Source organism: Carcharhinus amblyrhynchos, chromosome 12, assembly GCF_965287045.1.
Source record: "Carcharhinus amblyrhynchos chromosome 12, sCarAmb.v2.hapA, whole genome shotgun sequence".
Taxonomy (NCBI): domain Eukaryota; kingdom Metazoa; phylum Chordata; class Chondrichthyes; order Carcharhiniformes; family Carcharhinidae; genus Carcharhinus; species Carcharhinus amblyrhynchos.
Genome location: NC_137335.1, coordinates 42,107,173 through 42,127,834, shown reverse-complemented (window position 1 = coordinate 42,127,834; position 20,662 = coordinate 42,107,173). Strand labels below are relative to the sequence as shown.

The 20,662-nt window shown below is 40.9% G+C and overlaps 1 protein-coding gene and 1 pseudogene across 10 annotated transcripts in view; both read left to right on the top strand.

Moving 5' to 3' along the window:
- LOC145350939 (echinoderm microtubule-associated protein-like 6) overlaps window positions 1–20,662 on the top strand; it is a 394,618-nt gene that overhangs the window by 207,865 nt on the left and 166,091 nt on the right. For all 10 annotated transcript variants that reach the window (XR_013888268.1, XM_080200440.1, XM_080200441.1 and 7 more), the window contains 3 exons: window positions 6,269–6,380; window positions 9,466–9,593; window positions 10,950–11,091. Coding sequence is in view for 9 of the 10 variants with exons in the window: in XM_080200440.1 (XP_080056566.1) it covers window positions 6,269–6,380; window positions 9,466–9,593; window positions 10,950–11,091 (382 nt within the window). In the remaining variant the exon portion in view is untranslated. The remainder of the gene's footprint in view (window positions 1–6,268; window positions 6,381–9,465; window positions 9,594–10,949; window positions 11,092–20,662) is intronic.
- On the top strand, window positions 3,695–5,735 carry LOC145350941 (large ribosomal subunit protein eL19 pseudogene; annotated as a pseudogene).

Sequence of the window (20,662 nt, the reverse complement as noted above, 5' to 3'; positions counted from 1 at the left end):
TTCTTACCTGCTGTTCATTGAGGAACATGCCATTTTAGCAGGGAGCCTGTCATCTACCACAGCACCGATTACAGCCCAGTACAGGGTATTGCCTGTTGCCATCATTCCCAACTGCAGCGGGTGGAATCAGCAATATTAACTAATCAGCTGTGAAGTAACTGTGCTCTTTGCAAAAACCACAGTCGTCTTCTTTTTCTTCTTTCATTCTACAAGGCAGGAGTCAGTTTTTGCTAGGCTTCTGCCAATAATGCAGTCACCCAAATTTTGAACTATTGTTTTAAATCAATTCTTAATCCAGAAAATTTAATGGGATGTTGAGAATGAAAAATATTTAATTTCAAATATTTTAATAAAGACAGATTACATTAATTTCATATTTTCAGTACCTGGTGTATGCCTATACCTAACCCCTCTTCTCATGTCCCACTTCACCCCAGTCTCTTCAGATTTACAAGCTGTAGATGGTCTAAGCATTGAACACCTACTTTTCCCCCTATTCCTTGCACCTTTTCTGTTTCAGGTGGCTAGGAATTGCAATCTGGCTAAGCAGTGGTGCAGGAATAAAATGTGCAAGAAGAAGAAGCAGAGATTCAATGATGAACACCACCATTGTCTCATATTTCCAGCCTCCAACTTAGATACACAATATATTTTAGAGCATTTCATAGTGATGAGTCACCAGCATGAGTGGCCCGCAGCCAGGGCAGGAGAGAGAAAGTTTAGTGTGGGTGCCTGCTTGCTGGAAGACAAGGCTGCATACAAATTTTTCTGCAGACTCTTCAAAAGATGACTTAATAACATTGCGTACAGAAAAGGGCTGATGGATATGCATAGTGAATTGCTTGGCACATTGCCAGGCCCAGAGAAAAATTCTGCAGTCACTGCCAATGACATGGAGGAATCCAACCAACCTTGTGCAGAACTTTGAGCCCATCTTTTGCAGGATGACAATGGTACACTCCTGTAGCATATTGTGAACTGTACCATGATGCGGCATCATTGATAATTGACGACTGAGCATTCAATGTAACAATGTAACCGTAAAGGGTTTTACTCCAATGTGCTGTTGGTATGCAACTATACTCGATAAATTATGCAGTTAAATGCCCATTATCCTGGAATAATAGAGCATAGAGCATTACAGCGCAGTACTGGCTCTTCTGCCCTTGATGTTGCACCGACCTGTAAAACCAGTCTAAAGCCCACCTATTCCAATATCATCCATATGTTTACCCAATGACCATTTAAATGCCGTTAATGTTGGCGAGTCCACTACTGTAGAAGGCAGGGCATTCCATGCTCTTACTATTCTCTGAGTAAAGAACCTAACTCTGAAATCTGTCCATTATCTATCACCCCTCAATTTAAAGCTATGCCCCCTCGTGCTAGCCATCACCATCCGAGGAAAAACGCTCTCACTGTCCACCCTATCAAATCCTCTGATCATCTTATGTGCCTCTATTAAGTCACCTCTTAACCTTCTCTCTAACGAAAACGGCCTCAAATCCCTCAGCCTTGCCTCTTAAGACCTTCCCATCATACCTGGCAACATCCTGGTAAGTCTCTTCTGCATCCTTTCCAATGCTTCCACGTCCTTTCTATAATGCAGTGACCAGAACTGTACGCAATACTCCAAGTGCGGCCGCACCAGAGTTTCGTACAGCTGCAACATGACACCATGGCTCCGAAACACAATCCCTCTACCAATAAAAGCTAACACACCGTCCGCCTTCTTAACAACCCTATGTGCCAATTTTCAGGAATCTATGCACATGGACACTGGGATCTCTCTGCTCATCCACACTACCAAGTAACTTACCATTAGCCCAGTACTCTGTATTCCTGTTACTCCTTCCAAAGTGAATCACTTCACACTTTTCCACATTAAACTCCATTTGCCGCCTCTCAGCCCAGCTCTGCGGCTTATCTATGTCTCTCTGTAACCTGCAGCATCCTTCTGCACTGTTCACAACTCCACCGACTTTAGTGTCATCCGCAAATTTACTAACCCATCCTTCTACACCCTCATCCAGGTCATTTATAAAAGTGACAAACAGCAGTGACCCCAAAACAGATCTTTGTGGTACACCACTAGTAACTGAACTTCAGGATGAACATTTCCCATCAATCACCACCCTCTGTCTTCTTACAGCTAGCCAATTTCTGATCCAAACCGCTAAATCACCCTCAATCCCATACCTCCGTATTTTCTGCAATAGCTTACCGTGGGGAACCTTATCAAATGCTTTACTGAAATCCATATACACCACATCAACTGCTTTACCCTCATCCATCTCTTTGGTCGCCTTCTCAAAGACCTGAATAACATTTGTGAGGCATGACCTACCCTTCACAAAACCGTCTTGATGTCTTTATTTTCTGCCAGTCCACTGAACCACCTGAAGAGACTATAGGGTGGCTACAGAACAACAAGGGCTGTCTGTTGACCATCGGTTCATGATTCTAATGCATAACCCATTTATAGATGAATGGATAGTACTCACATAATGAGAGCCATGCTGCCACCTGAAATGTAATTGAACAGACCTTCAGGATACTTGAGCAATGCTTCAGCTGCCTGGACTGCTCTGAAGGAACCTTATGGTATTCTAGACAGCACATGACAATTCATTGTCGTCTGCTGCATCTGCACAAGTTCACCACCATTCTCGCACATCCCTCCCCCCCCCCCCGCCCCAGCCCACAACCCCCCCGGCCCATGAGCCTCTCTTTCCTCCATTAAGGCACTCCTTGAAGCCCGCCCTGTCACCTGCCTTAATATCTTATGTGGCTTGGCAAAAGATTTTGTTTGATAATTTTTGTGAAGCACCTTGGCACATTTTACTTCATAAAGGCGCTATATGAAGTAGAAAACCCCCCAAAGAGTGCTGCAGCATTTATTGGTGCTGCAGTTGTTTGAGCTGATCACAAATAGCCTGCCTCTTCCTTGACATCTCCTCCTCCTCAGCTGCCCAATGTAATCCTGAGGGTAAGGGTTGTGCCCTCATCGTGGTGAACTTGTGCAGGTGCAGCAAACTACAATGAATTATCATGTGGTCTCTAGAATACTATAAGGTTCCTTGAGAGCAGTCTAGGCAGCTGAAGTGTTGCTTAAGTACCCTGACAGTCTGTTCAATTACATTTCAGGTGGCAGCATGGCTCTCATTATATGAGCGCTATCCATTCCTCTATAAATGTGTTATGCACCAGAATCATGAACCAGGTGGTCAATAGATAGCCCTCATTCTTCTGTAGCCACCCTATAGTCTCTTCAGGTGGTTCAGTGGACTGGAAGAAAATAAAGACATCAAGACTATTCCAGGATAATGGGCATTTAACTGTATAATGTCTTGAGTATAGTTGCATACCAACAGCACGTTGGAGTAAAACCTTTTACGATTGTGATACATGTTTGAATTTAGATATGCTACTGCAAAGCAGTGTGTGAGTAACCAATGGCACTGTGAGGAAATTCACTATTCTGGCAAAGTCACATTCACTCTGTCTTTCTTTCCGAAGAGAAATAAGCAATGTATTTTCCTGTCTTCACACAAGCTGCATCAGTCATTTCCTTGTACAACACTGGATGATGAACTGCAAGATGTTGAATACTTTCAGTGTGGAAGGAGTCTAATGCAAAGAAGCTGATGGCCACAGTACCTTAACAATAACTGACAGTGGCATCTTCATCCTGCCTCAAGGCTAAAGGTCTGCCTGCAATAGGTGGTGGATTCCAATGTAGGAGACTTATTTAGTGAAGCACAAACTCTACTGCCTGTTCCACACTGAGGTTGATGGAGAAAAATTGCTCTCGGATGATTTTGCATGACTATTGCCTCCTACTGAAAGCACTTTCTCACCCTCTTCATCTCTCTTTGCCCAATGGTTCACAACCACTGTGTTGTGGCACACTAGTGTGCCGGGAGAAGTTTGCAAGTGTGCCAGGGCCTGCTGCCAGAATGGTTTGATTAGTGCAGTTCTGGCAGTGGAGGGCGGACAAGTGGGGACTGAAGGAAAGCAGCTACCATAAAACAAATGAGTTTGACAATTCTTGTAAAACGGATCAGAAAATTAATGAAAGATGGTCTAATTAGCCGCAAGCCTTTTACTGTACATTCACGTGCTCAATGCAGGAAGAACGTTCTTACACTCAGGAAGCGCCAGCATGTGAGCATTGGTAAGTGAAAGAGTACAGATAATGCTCACGTGCAGTAGAAACTAGCTTGGATGAGGAAAATGAGAAATCTGAGGCATCCGCATTGCAGACACAGGAAGTCCAAGGAGATCGATCACCACATGTATCACAGCCTGTATCTGAAGATGAAGCGTAATGTCTTCAAGGATATGCATGTCTGGATGCAGCATCTTCACAAACTGAAGTAGGACAAAGCTCATAAGAAGCTACTGGCTGACCAAGCTGAAACTTGCAGGATCAAGGAGGCTCATAAGCATTGTGAAGAATGTCTGCATGCCAAAAAGGAAGAGATCATTAGGACTCTGTTCAAGGAAGAGTCTAAAAGAACTAAATCTCTTGTACAGACTTGCGAAATAATTAAAAATTTCTTACGCCAAAGCAAGAGAAAAAAGTGAAGCCATCTTTTCATGTTGATTGTTCATTTTTTTCATAGGGTAGGAGGTGTTATGAAGTTGAGTTGTAACAATGTTTGTAAAAAATGTTGTTAAAGATGTAAAAGAATTGTAAAAAAAGCGAGTGGTCTCTTAAAAAGGCTGTTTTTGTGTTCAATGTTGGAATGTTTAAAATGCAGATATACAGAGTACACAAATGGTAACATTTGTTTCAGACCAAAAGCTTCAGGGTTGTCTTGGTAACCAATTCTGCAGATTTTTGCATTTGTGTTAGCTGTTGCGTTTAAAGAAGACACTCAATTATTGAGAATTGAATTTGGTAGTGTTGACAGCATCAAACCAATCTTAGTGTAAGAAAAGTACGGGGTCTCACAGGCATAAAGGCAAAAGCAACAGCTATTTCAAGAGAGAACATCTTGGAAGAACATCTCCAGCAGCCAGTGAAACAGCCAGCATTCCTTGCTAGAGCAGCACTCCGCTCTGTCAGCTTAAATATCTCAAGAGAATTATCCAGCTATCTAACCAAAGGATACTGAGTCAGAAGGATGTTACAGATAGTGGACAACAATAGAAGAACTCCAAAAAGCTTTCGAATTCTATCAAGTTTGGTTGTACCATTTCTTTGAGAGTGACTAAGATTCTGTTATTAATGCTTTAATATTGAATGGCTCTTGTCTTTATTTTGAACAACATTTCAGTCGAATTGCGCCTTAGTTAATGTTTTACTTGTTTAGTTAAAAGTTTCTGGTGGTTTAAATAAAATAGCTTGTTAATTCTTCACTTACAGCGAGTGTCAGGCCGTTATATTAATGAACCTCTGACCAATAATTAAGAACAGATAACACTTTCCCAAATAATTGTAGCAGATTACAACGTAAACTAAAGGGTATTATCCTCTGTGTCATAATAGAAGGTACCAAGGAAGAAAAAAGTTCTATACAGAAGTATCAACAGAGAAGGCTGAGAATATTCCAGTAGAGACAAAACCTAGTTGTAATTTCAACAGTAACTAAATTCTCCTTTTATTAATGAGTGGGAATTGTATTTATTTGAACAGCATACCATTAAAATTGTGTATTATTTGGTTTGTTAATAGTTTAGTTAACTTGTTCACTGTTAGTTAGATAAATAAATTGTTACTTGTTGACTTTAGAGAGAGTGTCAGGGAGTTATTTTGATTTAACCACTAAAAGTTGCTGAAGAGCAGACCACGCCGCTTCACACACACTTACAGATTATGAGATGAGGTACTCTTCTTTGAGTGGTTACATGTTAGTTCTCAGTGGGGGGATCCACCTCTGCTTTCTAACACATGCTTCTACCAGCATTGCTACCAACCTGCCCAAAATGGCACCTGCATGGCCCACATCAGAAAAAAATGTACACATGGTGCAGATATAAAATGGCACCTGTAGCACTGAAAGTATACTGAATTTTGCAGCCACATTGTATACAAATTGGACATAAGCACTCTGTGCAATTCATTATAACGTTCAGCTTCTGGAATTGTTTGAATAAATTGCCATACTAATTGCAGGAAACTTCCTGTCCTCTTCTTTTAGTTTATTCCAATAAGAATGAAGGACTAACATTACAGATTTTTCTCATGGATCATTTGATACATTTCATATAAACTGAAAATGTACTTTAATCTGCTCATCACTATAATTATTTTTTTAAGGGATTTGTAACAGGTGGCAAAGATGGTATTGTTGAACTCTGGGATGATATATTTGAAAGATGTTTAAAGACATATGCTATCAAGAGAGCAGCCCTATCACCTGGCTCAAAAGGTACATCTTAACAGTAGCTTAACTAAATTTCATGTACCTTCTGTCGACCTTGATATTTTTATATAGATGGTTGCACAATCCAAGGGGTTTACACAAGAGGTACACAGTCAGCGTTTTAAAATAAAAAGATTCAGAGATTTGGCAGAACCAGAATCTGCCTCCAATAGTTTAACTTTCACCATTGATTCTAGAGGCAATTCGGAGCTCTGCCATAACAGAAAATGATTAAATTTTGTGTACATTTATATAGTAAGAAAAATAAATTGGAAGCAGAAGTAAGCCAAACAGACCTTCAAACCTATTTCAGTATTCAATAAAATCATGGCTGATCTTAGATCTTGTTGTTTGGTGATTAACTATTGTTTCTATTTCTCATGTTTCTTACTTTAAATGTGGGCTCTGAAATATATAAGTTTGGAGGAGCCAATCAACAGTGCAAGTTGGACTGCAGGAGAGTGGAATTTGGTTCTTCCTAACCAATGTCTCAAAATTCAGTTTGGTGCAAGATTCCTGTAATGCCAAATCCTTTGCAAAGTGAGATCATTAAAACACTGACTGATGGAATGTTTTTCCTACTCTGCTAACCTCCAAGGATCTATCCTTAGCCCCCTCCTATTTCATATGTACCTGCTTCTCTTGGTGACATCCTCTGGGTTACTGTTGGTTTCTGCATTTACACTGACAATACCCAAGTCTACCTCACCATCACCTTTCTTGTTTCCCACCACTGTCTATAAATTGACAAACTGCTGGCCTGATGTGCAGTGTAAGCAAGCAGAAATTTCATCCAATTAAATATTGGGAAGACCAAAGTCATTATCATCAGGCCTTGCCACAAACTCCACTCTCTAGCACCAACTCTATTCCTTTTTCGCAAAAGTCTGAGTATGAACTGGACTATTTGCAACATAAGTGCCATTTTTGCTCGTGAGATGGCTTCTGACCATTTTTCTGCACCATCACTAAGAATATCTTTTTCCACCTGCTTGACTCCACTCCTGCCTCAGCTCATCAGCTGAAACCCTCATCCATGTTTTTGTTACCTCTAGACTTAACTATTCCAATGCACGTGATGGCTCCCATGTTCTACCCTTTATTAAAAACTCAAAGACAAACAAAATCTGTTGCACTGTCCTTACTCACATCAAGTCCCATTCGCTCATCACTTCTGTGCTTGCTGGTCTATAATGGGCCACGGTTAAGTAATACTTGCTACCACAGGGAGTGATTGAAGCAAATTATATAGATGTATTTATTTAAGGAGAGGCCATTCAAACATATATGTGGGAAAAGGGAATGTTGTGTTACTATTATAGATTTAGATGTGTGAAGGTGGAAGGAGGTTTGAATGAACATAAATGCCAACATGGACTGGTTGGGCCAAATAGCCTGCTTCAGGTATAAACCTGCATAATTAAGTTTAAATTTATTAATTAGTATCACAAGTAGGCTTACATTAACATTGCAATGAAGTTTTTGTGAAAATCCCCTAGTCGCCACACTCCGTTGCCTGTACGGTACACTGAAGGAGAATTTAGCATGGCCAATGCATCTAATCAGCATGTCTTTTGGACTGTAGGAAGAAACCAGAGCACTCAGAGGAAACCCATGCAGACACAAAATGTGCAGACCCCGCACTGATAATGACCCAAGCTGGGAATCAAACCCAGGTCCCTGGCTCTGTGAGGCAGTAGTGCTAACCAATATGTCACCATGCATAACTTAATTTCTTGAGTAACGGTAGTTTTATTTACTTCACCATGTCTTCAGCTGCCAAATCCCTAATCTCCAGAATTCCATCCCCCCCTCTCCCATAAGCCTCTTTTTCCTCCATTAAGGCACTCCTTGAAGCCTGCCCTGTCGCCTGCCCTGTCACCTGCCTTAATATCTTGTGTGGCTTGGCATTAGATTTTGTTTGATAACCCTCATGAAGCACCTTGGGACATTTTACTATGCTAAAGGTGCTGTATGAACATAGCTTGCTGTTTTTTGTTAGACAATCCATCAGTTCTAACTTTCTTGTGGTCAGGGAAAGGAAACCCACAGCAGATGTGTAATCTGAAACAAAATATTGAAATGTTCTGCCCTGTTGACCCTCCCCAGCAACCCTTGATCATGCTCCAAAGCTTCTGACCACTGACAGGATTCCTGTCGAAGGAACATCCCAAATGGAATAGATGCACAACTCCTTTGTTTAAGTGATCCTGCCCATGGAATTGAAGACAACACCTGACAATTCAGGTTCAATACTACCATGTTTATGCAATCTATTCTCATTATGTTATCCTTTAAACTGTGATATCATTTTGGAAAATCTGCACTGTACCTTTCCATCACCAATACATCGTTCCTGAGGTTCACTGAATGCAGCACTCAATCTAAGTGGGATCTGAGCATGACTAAGCATAACTCGACAGTTCAAATATAATTTCCTCACTTTTGTATTCCAAATTCCTTGAAATAAAGGTAAACTGTTAGAATTTATGATTACTTTTGTATATGTGCACAAGCTGTGTAAAGGGGTATTTAAACCCCTTTGCTCATCTATAGCTCCTCATCTCTCCCCATTAAGAAAATATTTTACATATTTTCACATATGGTGAACACTAACAATACCACCATCGCAAAATCCAAGCCAGTGTTACTCTTTTGCCCTATTTCATGTAATCAAGCAACACTGTGTTCAGTACTAAAGTTAGTGTTTATCACCTGGTGAGCTTACCAAACTTGGCGAACTTACCCTTTTTTGGTACACAAATGGGGAAATCGTAAAACTTAAAATAAAGTTAACAAAAGCATTCAGCTTTGCATAAAACAACACAAAATGAATTTGAACTGTAAAAAAAGTTAGACAATATTTTTATGCAAAGATTTGCAAAAATTGAGAGCAGCAGCCATTTATAGTAATGTATCAGTCAGAACATTTAAAAGGATATCAGTTAAACATTTGATGAATGAAAGTATAAAATGATATAGGAAATGAATAAAGAAACAGGAATACAGTAGATCGGTCTGGCCCAGAGACAATGGGTGACATGGGTTACTCTTATGCAGAAACCTGTATGATTCTATGGTGTCTTTTCAGGTTTACTTCTGGAAGACAACCCTTCATTACGTGCCATTACACTGGGACATGGCCATATACTTGTAGGAACCAAGAACGGTGAAATACTTGAAATAGATAAAAGTGGACCTATCACCCTGCTGGTTCAGGTAATAATCTCTTTGCTATCCAATAAAATAAAGAATTCAAAGCATAGCATGACTAGAAAACAGTATAGTGCAGTATACTCAATACTTCAGAGCTTAACTTGATTATTTAGCAATATAGTCCAGCATTTTATTTTTTTAATAGCTGTTTTGAAATGATGGACATTGTGGGGTAATTTTCCTCTGGGTGTTAGTCATATTTAAAAGATTTACAAGCGATTGCTACTCTCTCCTGAATGTGATTTATTGCACTTGAATTTGTTGGATCAATTTATTTTAATAATTATTACATATCAGGTGGAGCTTTGGATTCAAGGGGAATACATCAGTGATAGGAGTGCAAAATGTACCAGTGACCCATTCCCAAGTTCTTGGATCAGGGCGATGTAATAATTGGCAGGTACTTGTATAACTTGGGTGCCACCTTGACCTCAAAAGGAAACTGGCATTGTGGCCTAGCCACAGAGGAGAGGTGCTGAGCAGTTGCTGTTGAACAGTTAATTATCCCATTTGGTTAATGGTTATATATGGTAATTCCGCAACTGCAAAAAGTATAATTTGCATATATGTGGTGCCTGTGATGCCAAAATTAGTGATGTCCTCAGCTGCTTCCAAAGGTGGTGCAGATCTTCACAGGGACCTCCTAGATCTGTGCAAAGGTGCTCTGAGGGCTGAAAAGAGCCTCTTGTTGGCTGTGCCCTCATTAGCAGAAGAGTCCATAAAATTTGAGTCAGTGTTAGAAATGAATTTACCAAATATGAACTGTAATTAGGGATTTCTGTCTACTTGTATCCGCTGGTGTATTCCTTTTAAAATTGCAGTATTTGGTTTATATTGCCTCTCTATCCTAATTTTTTTGTTAAAATATAATTTAGAACTGAAGCTGAAAACTGTTTCAGCAAATTTATCTGACTGAACTGAACTGAAAGTAGGTTGGCATAGTGTGACAGTGAAGGAACAGAAGGAGGTCATTAGATGCAGGACTATAAGCATACCAAGCATTGGAAGCAACATGCAATAGATGCAAATTGAGACAAATATTTTTATATTGGAATTATGTAGGTGTTTAGATCGTTAGATTAAGAATAATTTTGATATAGAACAAATTGCTGCTTATAATTTGAAAAATTGTTTGAATGCAAATATGTAACAGGCTGAGGGTTAAAATAACAAATTTCATCAGTTAATCTTTCCAATATCAATTCAGCTGAAGTAGGTATCTTTTATGTATGTAGATTAGCAAAAATATAATAAATATATATATTTATCCAATTTAAATCTGATTTTAATTTGTCTTTCTGCTTTCAATATTTTGATTATAAATAATGTGCAGTAAACAGTTTTTTTTAATCCAATTAGGGTCATATGGAAGGGGAGGTTTGGGGCCTTGCAGCTCATCCTAATCTTCCCATCTGTGCAACTGTAAGTGATGACAAAACATTGCGAATCTGGGAACTCTCCTTTAACCATCGTATGCTAGCAGTACGTAAACTTAAAAAAGGTAAATACTAAATTGTTTTCTTAGTTGGCATAGTAGGTCAAAAGAGACACTTTTGGTCGTACTTCATAAATCTATTTAGTACTGAAAATCATAATTGTTTAACCTGTTTATGCAAAGAATTAACATTTTGACTCTGAATATTTCATGGGAACTGATCATGCCGAAGAGCCCATGTTATGCAAATTAATTTGAAAATGTTTGGTGAGAGTGTCATTTTGATACAGAGTGTTCTTATGTCTTTCTCCTATGTAACTGTTTTTCTGGCATCAGTTGAGGGTTCTGAGCATGTGTAGACTTCTCAGGCTTTTTTAGTCTGCAAGACTGAACAAGAAAATTTAAATTCAAAGCAGCCTCAATCAGCGACGCATCACCTAGATAGCTGTGAGCAGGCGGTGGAGCAAATGTACAGCATGTTTAATGTGAATGAGGCACAAGCAGAGCCTATTTTTACTACATTGATGATTGATGGTAAGCACATCAAGATGGAGATGGACACAGGAGGCTCCATGTCTGTAATTAGTGAACAGACCTACAAGTCAACGTGGGATTCTAACTGAGCACCAGCCTTTACAATGACAGTGATTAATCATCGGATAGTTCACACCTTTGCTTGGGGCATTGGAAGTCCATATTGCATGTAACAGTCAAGAAACAAAGGCACGTCTCATGCTCAAAGGGATAGGGCTGAGTTTGCTAGGACGTGACTGGCTCAGCAAAATTCCATTAAAGTGGGGTGAGATCAAGCACACAAGGGCAACCGATGATGTTGTCAAGAAGTACCTGGACGATTGAAGAGTGAACTGGGTATATTCCATAGTACTACTGTGAAGTTGTTCAGGATGCCCTTACTTCATGCCCAGGACCATGCCCTATGTCAAAAGGTAAGTGGAGGAGGAGTTGCAATGCCTGCAAAGGATTGGAATCATTGAGCCTATTCAGTTTTCTCGTGGGGCAGTTCCAATCATTCTTGTCCATAAAAATGATGGTACAGCGTACCTATGTGGTGACGACCAGGTTTCTAAGTTAGATGCTCATCCATTATCTCAGATGGAAGATTTTTTTTCAATTCTTGAGGAAGACAAGATGTTTTCAAAACTGAACGTGAGCTAGTTAATTAACTCTTGCCAGAGGAAGATGTGAAGCAGTATGTGACCATTAACATGCATAAAGAACTGTTCAAATACAATTGTTTGGTTTTTAGGGTATCCTCCAGTCTGGCAATCTTTCAAAGGACTATGGACAATCTGTTGCAAAGCATTCATCAGGTTTACAGAACCATAGAATCCCTACAGTGCAGCATTTGGCCCATCAAATCTGCACCAGCTCTGCGAAAGTGCATCCTTCCAGGTCCTCTCCTCTGCCCTATCCCTGTAACCCTGCACATTTACCATGGCTAATCCACCTAATTTACACATCTTTGGACAAGAAGGGACAATTTAACATGGCCAATCCACCTAACCTACACATTTTTGAGAGGAAACTGGAGCACCCAGAGGAAACCTACACAGACACAGGGGGGACGTTCAAACTCCTGTCAGACAATAACCGAAAGCCAAAATCAAACTTGGGTCCCTTGTGCAGTGAATAGGCAGAGCTGACACTGTGCCACTGGTTGCAGTCTACTTGCATGACATTTTAATTATGGGGAAGACTAAGGAGGACAGCTCAGCAATCTGGATCAAACTTTAAAAAGGTTTTAGAGGCAATGCTGCTTCTGAAGAGGAGCAAGTGTGTTTCCCAGGCACAAAGTGTAGAGTATCTAAGGCCGTAGAATCACTGCACAAGGCTTATCTTCTTTGGAGGGGAAAACGCAAACCATTAAGGAAGGACTGGAGCCCAGGACCATGGCTGAACTTGGGTCATATCTGGGCTTGTTAAACTATTATGGTAAGTTTTTACCAGACCTGTCTACAGTGTTGGCTCCACTGTGCCTACTCGTTTACAAAGAAAACAGATGGAAATGAGAGTCCACGTAGAAGGAGGCTTTCGAGTATGTGAAAGCATTGCTGCAATTGGCTAATCTGCCAATCCATTTTGATCCAGACAGGGAACTTATCCTGTTGTGTGATTCCTTCCTTGCCCTCTAGTGAGGAGTGATGCTTTGGCATTTATTGGAGAACAAGTTCAAAAAACCCATCAGTTTTGCGTGTAGGACACTGACAAAGGCTGAAAAGGAATATTCACAGTAGGACAAAGAGGGTCTACCTTTCTTTTTTGCAGTGAAAAGATTCCATCAATACCTCTATGGTCATTCATTCGCCATATGTACTGACCTCAAGCTATTGATGAGTCTTTTCAGTGAGTCAAAATGACCTCAGCAAGAATACAATGCTGGACACTTATATTGTCAGCTTATCAATAAACAGAGTAGGGAAAAAGCACAAATGCAGACGCATTGAGTCGTCTCCCTTTACTAGATTTGCTATCCAAGATATTGTGTCCTCCCAAGACAGTTTTTAAACTTGAGGGACTTGCATGTTCTCTAATAAGTGCAAAGCAGATTAAGCAATGGACAGACTGAGATCCTGTTCTGTCGCCAGTTAAAAGATTTCTGATGCAAGGAAGGCCAACTATCGTGGGAGATGATGAGTTGAAACTTTATGTGAAGCATAGTGCATACTGCAGGGGTCAAGAATGGTCGTTCTGCCCCCAGTGATTTGCAAGTCATGGATGAAATTCATCCTGGGTGCTTCTAGAATGAAAAGTCTAGCCAGGTCATATGTTTGGTGACCTAATATGGATTTGGACTTGAAGGACAAGGTGATATATCAGATGAATCAGAAACATGGTGCCACCTGTCCCACTTCAACTTTGGGACTGGCCTAATAGACAATGGCCCAGATTGTATGTGGACCTTGTGAGATCTTTCATGAACCACATATTTTTGATGGTCGTAGATGCACATTCAAAATTGTTGGAAGCACATATAATAAGTAATATTACAGCTGCTGTGACAATTGAGAAGCTACATCACATTTTTGTAGCTCATAGTTGACCTGCTTCACTTCTTTTGGATGACAGCACTTTGTTTACAAATGAGTTATTTAAAGAATTCATGCAAAAGAATTGTATATGTCATCTGTGTACTGTGCTGTTTCATCCGTCTTTGAATGGTTTGATCGAGGGATTGACGGGAATGGCAGGTGAGTACAAAGCTCTCAAGATTTTTATTCCAGTATTGTATCACACCACAATCCACAACTAGACACTCTCCAGCAGAATTGTTGTTAGGTAGAGGGCTGAAATCTCATCTGGATTGTTTCATCTAGATCTCCTGATGCTTCGGTTTCCTCTCACACTCCAAAGATTTGTGGGTTAGGTTGATTGGCCATCCTTAATTGCCTCTGGTGCCCCAGCACGTAGGTTAAGGGGATTAGCAGGATAAAAATGTGGGGTCACAGGGATAGGGCCTGGGTAGAATGATATGTTAGAGAGTCGATGCAGGCTTGATGGGTCGAATGGTCTCCTTCTACACTGTAGGGATTCTATGACTCTATGATTTAAAGCTTTTTCAGCCTGCAAGAGGGTGACTTATAAACAAGACCTGTTTTACTAGTGCTCCTGTTTTCGTAGTTATTACTGTTATTATTATTTTGCTGAGTTGCTGTTATTGTTGGTTATTTATTCATATAGCAATGTTCCTTCTTTTAAACAATGCATTCAACTACTGTATTTGTGGTCTCAAGTCACAATAAACAGGAATATTACATATTCATCCTTTTTATTTGCTTGTTTGATCATGTTCACCCTTTTAATTTGCCAGAACTTTTGCAATGTTATCTGACAATTTCCAATAATACAGTGATCAGTAAAAGTAGATTTAGGCCATGATTGATTTTCTGAGGTATTTTCAGTAAATGTTCTTCTTTCAGTGTTTATATTATAATAAAAATTGGAAAATACCTAATTAAACATGGTAAGCTGTATTAGCGCTCTTTCACCTAGATACTGCCTCCTATGATCCAACCAAATTTACTTCTCTGTCTCCTAATTTACTGGAAGATTTTCTATAAGTATTATCGAAGGACACAATATTTGACTTTAAAATGACAAGTGAATTGCATCTATACATCCTGGACCAATTTTCCCCTGCCCTGTAATCCAACTTGAGGGCTACACATGATTTTTGACTCCACAGCCATATTTATGGTCTCTGCAGGAATGGTATTCGTGGTAGGGAGGTTTGAAAAATCAGGAGGAAGGGCAAAGGTTGTGTGCCCATTTTTGCCAGCAGCCAAGAAGATGTTGGATGGCCCTTTTTCCTAGAGGCCAATTGGGCCTGCCACAGTGTGTGGAAACTGCCTGAAACCTAGTGGCCTCCTGCAGGTTTGAGGGCAAACCCCTCTTGATTACATACAATTTATTCAATGACGGGACAGATCCCACCCCCCCAGCAGAAATGGCTGTCTCTTTGGCATTGCCCTTGCCCTCACCAACCACCACCATCGCCCAACACTTTTCCAGAGCCTGCCTGACTAACCTTTGCCGCTCCTTGTTGTATAATGATCTGTAACATATGGGGATAACATAGGACTGAATACAGTACCAACTACGTAGTGATGAAAGAGCGTACGGCCCATACTTTGGGATCAGTTTAGTGTTGAACAGAGCTGTGTGCAAAAGCAAGCACACTCATTACCGTGATCCCTTCATTTTTTTTATGTATGTAGTTATTCTGGTTAATAAAGACATACAGTTAACTTAAGACTACAAAGACTTTGTTGGAACTTGCCAAATGATGTTAAGCATCCTACAACATGGTGGCAGCAATCAAAAATCTGAAACCTAGCAAAAAATGCACAGAAAAACTAAAATCCTGCCAGAAAAATTTGAAGCAGCATTCTGACTTGAAGAAAAGCTTGAAAAACTGACACGCAGAGGAAAATCATCAGGGAAAATTTCCAAACAAAGGTTTGGAGGCTGAAGGCAGATGTTTAAGATTTCTTACTGCAGCAGAAGATGCCGTGATATTTTTGGAAGTTCAATTCTCAGTGTGCAGAGACAGACCTAGCAGGAGTGGCCTAAAACTTGTAAGTTCCAGGACAAAGCAAATTCTGAAAAACTTCTAAATAGTTCAGTGGTCAGAAATTACTATTTAGAAACTCTTTTGGAAAAATGAGATTCCTGAGAATGGAGTATCCAAACTTGCTTCAAGAAGGAAAAAAAATGAATGAATGAATTAAGAAGAATCATGATTAAAGAACAGCCAAAACTTGGATTTGTTGCTTTCACAACCTGAAAGCATTGTGCTGAAATGGAGAGGTCTGATTTTTTTATACTGGCTCCAACCTCTAGTGTTTTTGGTTGAATCAGGATTTCATCTGTTGTTGCCTCCACTGGAGTCGACATAGGAGTTGCAGATTGACTCAACATTGGAATATCCTCAACTGGGCACTTATTGTCTTCCACAGTTATTTCAGGTATTGTCAAATTCTTGGGTGTGACTAGGTCTTCACATTGCACAGTTTGTTGTGGACTCTCATTGACTCTGTTTCTGGCAGGCCTGTTCTAGTTGCTAACAGTTGGTCAGCATATACTCTCCACACCACATTGTCCCAAGTTTTCACTGTAGGAGACTGCTCCTGTTTGTGCTAATGTGATGGCAGGTATCCACTTCTTGATGTTTCCTCTCAATAATTTCCCTTGCCTTAGGTGGCTTCAGCAAATCAAATGCTATGCATAACTGATGTTTTTTCATGAGTAATGCCGAGGTCTTTGGTTACCGAATGTGTCATATTCCTGTATGTCATCAGGAATTGGCTCAGTCCTTTTGATAGTGAACCTTGTTCATGAGTCATTTTCAACTGGTGCTTCTTGTTTGGACAAACTTTTCAGCCAATCCATTTGTGGCAGGATAATAAGGAGCAGATTGGATGTGTTGGATTCTGCTCTTCTTTAGATAATCCATGAATTCATGTGAAATGAACTGTGGCCCATTGTCACTAACAAGTTGTTTAGAGCACCTGAATCTTGCAAAAATCTCAACCTGTCTCTATCATTCTCTAAGGACATAGTGTTCATAATGGCGAATTCAGACCATTTTGAGCACACGTCTACCACAATGAAGAACATATGCCTTTTGAACCCATGGCATAATTGATGTGGACTCTTTGCTGTAGCCCTTCTGACCATTCCCATGGGTGTAATGACACTCGTGGCGCAAGTTTCAAACTTTTGCACGTATCAAACACATCCCTGCCTTCTAATTTTGCTGTTGAGTCTTGGCTATCAAAAATCATCTTCATCCTTACTATCCTGCAGTGACCTTCATGAAGTTGGTTTGAAACATGTTTCCTTATCCTACTGATAGAATAGTGACCCACACTGTGCAGAGGAGACAACAAACCTGTACTGAGTTTAAGTTTTCAGTTGACATAAGATTTGCTCTTGTGGTCTTGCCATAAGAAACACTTCTGTCCATAATTTCTGACAGAAGTGGAACAGTCATGGTATACTACTTAACATGTCCTGCAGGTACCGGAGTATTATCAACTGCTTAGAAATAAAAAAAATGTTACTTTCAGGTTTTTGCAGTGTGAATTCAACCACCTTGTCACCAGTTTTCTTTGTCATATTTTAAAAGTGAAGTTGCATACCCCAATATGTCATGTGATCAAACTCTTAAAACGACCTCATCTAACTAAAGACAAACATGAATACACAACAATACTGATGAGATTCTCAGCCTCCAACTGCATGTTTCATGGCTGTGGGAAGATGCGTGCCATTCATTGCTGGCAGGATTATCTTATCCCACTGTTGTCAATGGGATTTCCCATTAAAACTACCCACACAACTGGATAACCCTGGGAGAATCCTACTGGTGTGAATGGCCAGCTAACATTTATTTTGTGTCATATTCTTGTCTTTGTTTGAAGTGTGAAGATGAGATGAATGTGAGCTGTGAGTCATGATTGGTGGAGATTGCTGGAAGTTAAGTGAAGAGGGTGGTTGGTCTATTGAGAAGAGTACTACACTCGTGGCTTAATTATAAAAATATGTCATTTGAAGATGCATTCACTCTAAAGCATAATCATTGAATTTATTGCTGCATTGCTACCCAGACCTTCAGAGCTAGACTTCTGCCAACAATTGTCTGCCCTCTCTACTTTAGTCATCACCCTCGAACTCTGTGGATTGAGAACCACACTTCTCCTGTATACCTCCTCAATAAATCATCCAGTGCTGCGCTGGAGTATCTTGGAGCCTATTCCTGCATCTTGTCTTCTCAGAGGAAATCCCTATGACTTCTAGCACCTTCAGGGGCATGGGAACCTGAATTGTAGCTCCAGTGTACAGGAGGTTGAGAGTAGGGAGGTCATGGATAAGGTTTCAAGGTCGCAGGAGTGTACAGGCAAGCGGGAGGGTGGTTTGAAGTGTGTATACTTTAACGCTAGGAGCATACGGAATAAGGTGGGTGAACTTGCAGCCTCCCGGAGGGGGGGTGGGATCCTGAGTAGAGGGGTTGAAAGTGAGGGGGGCATAGATGGGAACTGCAATGCACGGCATCGCAGGGGTGGGGTGGAGCGGGGTTTGAAATGCGTATACTTTAATGCGAGTATTCGCAATAAAGTGGATGAACTTGCAGCGTGGATCAGTACCTGGGACTTCGATGTTGTGGCCATTTCAGAGACATGGATAGAGCAGGGGCAGGAATGGTTGCTGCAGGTCCCGGGGTTCAAATGTTTTAGTCGGAGTAGAGAAGGAGGTAGAAAGGGGGGAGGGGTAGCATTATTGGTCAGGGACTGTATCACAATGTCAGAGAGGAAGTTTGATGAGGACTTGTCTGTTGAGGTAGTATGGGCAGAGATTAGAAATAGGAGAGGGGAGGTCACCCTGTTGGGAGTCTTTTATAGACCTCCAAAAAGTTCTAGAGAGGTTGAGGAAAGGATTGCGGAGACGATCCTGGTTAGGAGTGAAAGTAATAGGGTAATTGTTATGGGGGATTTTAACTTTACTAATATTGATTGGAATTGTTATAGCTCTAGCTCGTTAGAGGGGTCAGTTTTTGTACAAAGCGTGCAGGAAGGTTTTTTGACTCAGTATGTAGATAGGCCAACTAGAGGTGAGGCTATATTGGATTTGGTGCTGGGAAATGAGCCAGACCAGGTGCTAGACTTGGAAGTTGGTGTGCATTTTGGTGATAGTGACCACAATTTGGTTACGTTCACCTTAGTGATGGAAAGGGATAGGCATGAACCTCGGGCCAGTGGTTTTAGCTGGGGGAAGGGTAATTATGAGGCTATTAGGAGAGAATTAAGAAGCATAGGCTGGACTAGGAGATTACAGGGACTGGGAACGTCCGAAATGTGGAGTTTTTTCAAGGAGCAGCTACTGCGAGTCTGTGATAGGTATGTCCCTGTCAGGCAAGGAGGAATTGGTAGGGCTAGGGAACCGTGGTGCACCAAAAAAGTTGATTCGTTGGTTAAAAAGAAAAAGGAGGCTTATGTTCGGATGAGACGTGAGGGCTCGGGTAGTGCACTAGAAAGCTTTAGATTGGCTAGGAGGGAGTTGAAGAGTGAGCTAAGAAGGGCTAAAAGAGGACATGAGAAGACTTTGGCTGATAGGGTTAAGGAGAATCCTAAGGCGTTCTATAGGTATGTCAAGAACAGAAGGTTGGTTAGGGCAAGATTAGGGCCAGTTATAGACAGCAGAGGGAAGTTATGTGTGGAACCGGAGGAGATTGGAGAGGCATTGAACCAATATTTCTCTTCGGTGTTCACGCAGGGGGACATGGATATCGCTGAGGAGGACACTGGGTTGCAGGGGAGTAGAATTGACAGTATTACAGTTGATAAGGAGGATGTGCTGGATATTCTGGAGGGTTTGAAAATAGATAAGTCCCCTGGTCCGGATGGGATTTACCCCAGGATTCTCTGGGAGGCAAGAGAAGTGATTGCAGAGCCTCTGGCTCTGATCTTCAGGTCGTCGTTGGCCTCTGGTATAGTACCGGAAGATTGGAGGTTAGCGAATGTTGTCCCATTGTTTAAGAAGGGGAACAGAGACTTCCCCGGGAATTATAGACCGGTGAGTCTCACTTCTGTTGTGGGCAAGGTTTTAGAAAAAATTATTAGGGATAGGATTTATAGTTATTTGGAGAGTAATAAATTGATTGGAGATAGTCAGCATGGTTTTGTGGTGGGTAGGTCGTGCCTTACTAACCTTATTGAGTTTTTTGAGAAAGTGACCAAAGAGGTGGATGGGGGTAAGGCAGTGGACGTGGTGTATATGGATTTTAGTAAGGCGTTTGATAAGGTTCACCATGGTAGGCTTCTGCAGAAAATGCAGATGTATGGGATTGGGGGTGATCTAGGGAATTGGATCAGGAATTGGCTAGTGGATAGGAGACAGAGGGTGGTGGTTGATGGTAAATATTCATCATGGAGTTCGGTTACGAGTGGTGTGCCTCAGGGATCTGTTTTGGGGCCACTGCTGTTTGTAATTTTTATTAATGATCTGGATGAGGGTATAGTTGGGTGGATTAGTAAATTTGCTGATGACACCAAAGTCGGAGGTGTGGTAGATAGTGAGGAAGGGTGTCATAGTTTGCAGGAAGACTTAGACAGGTTGC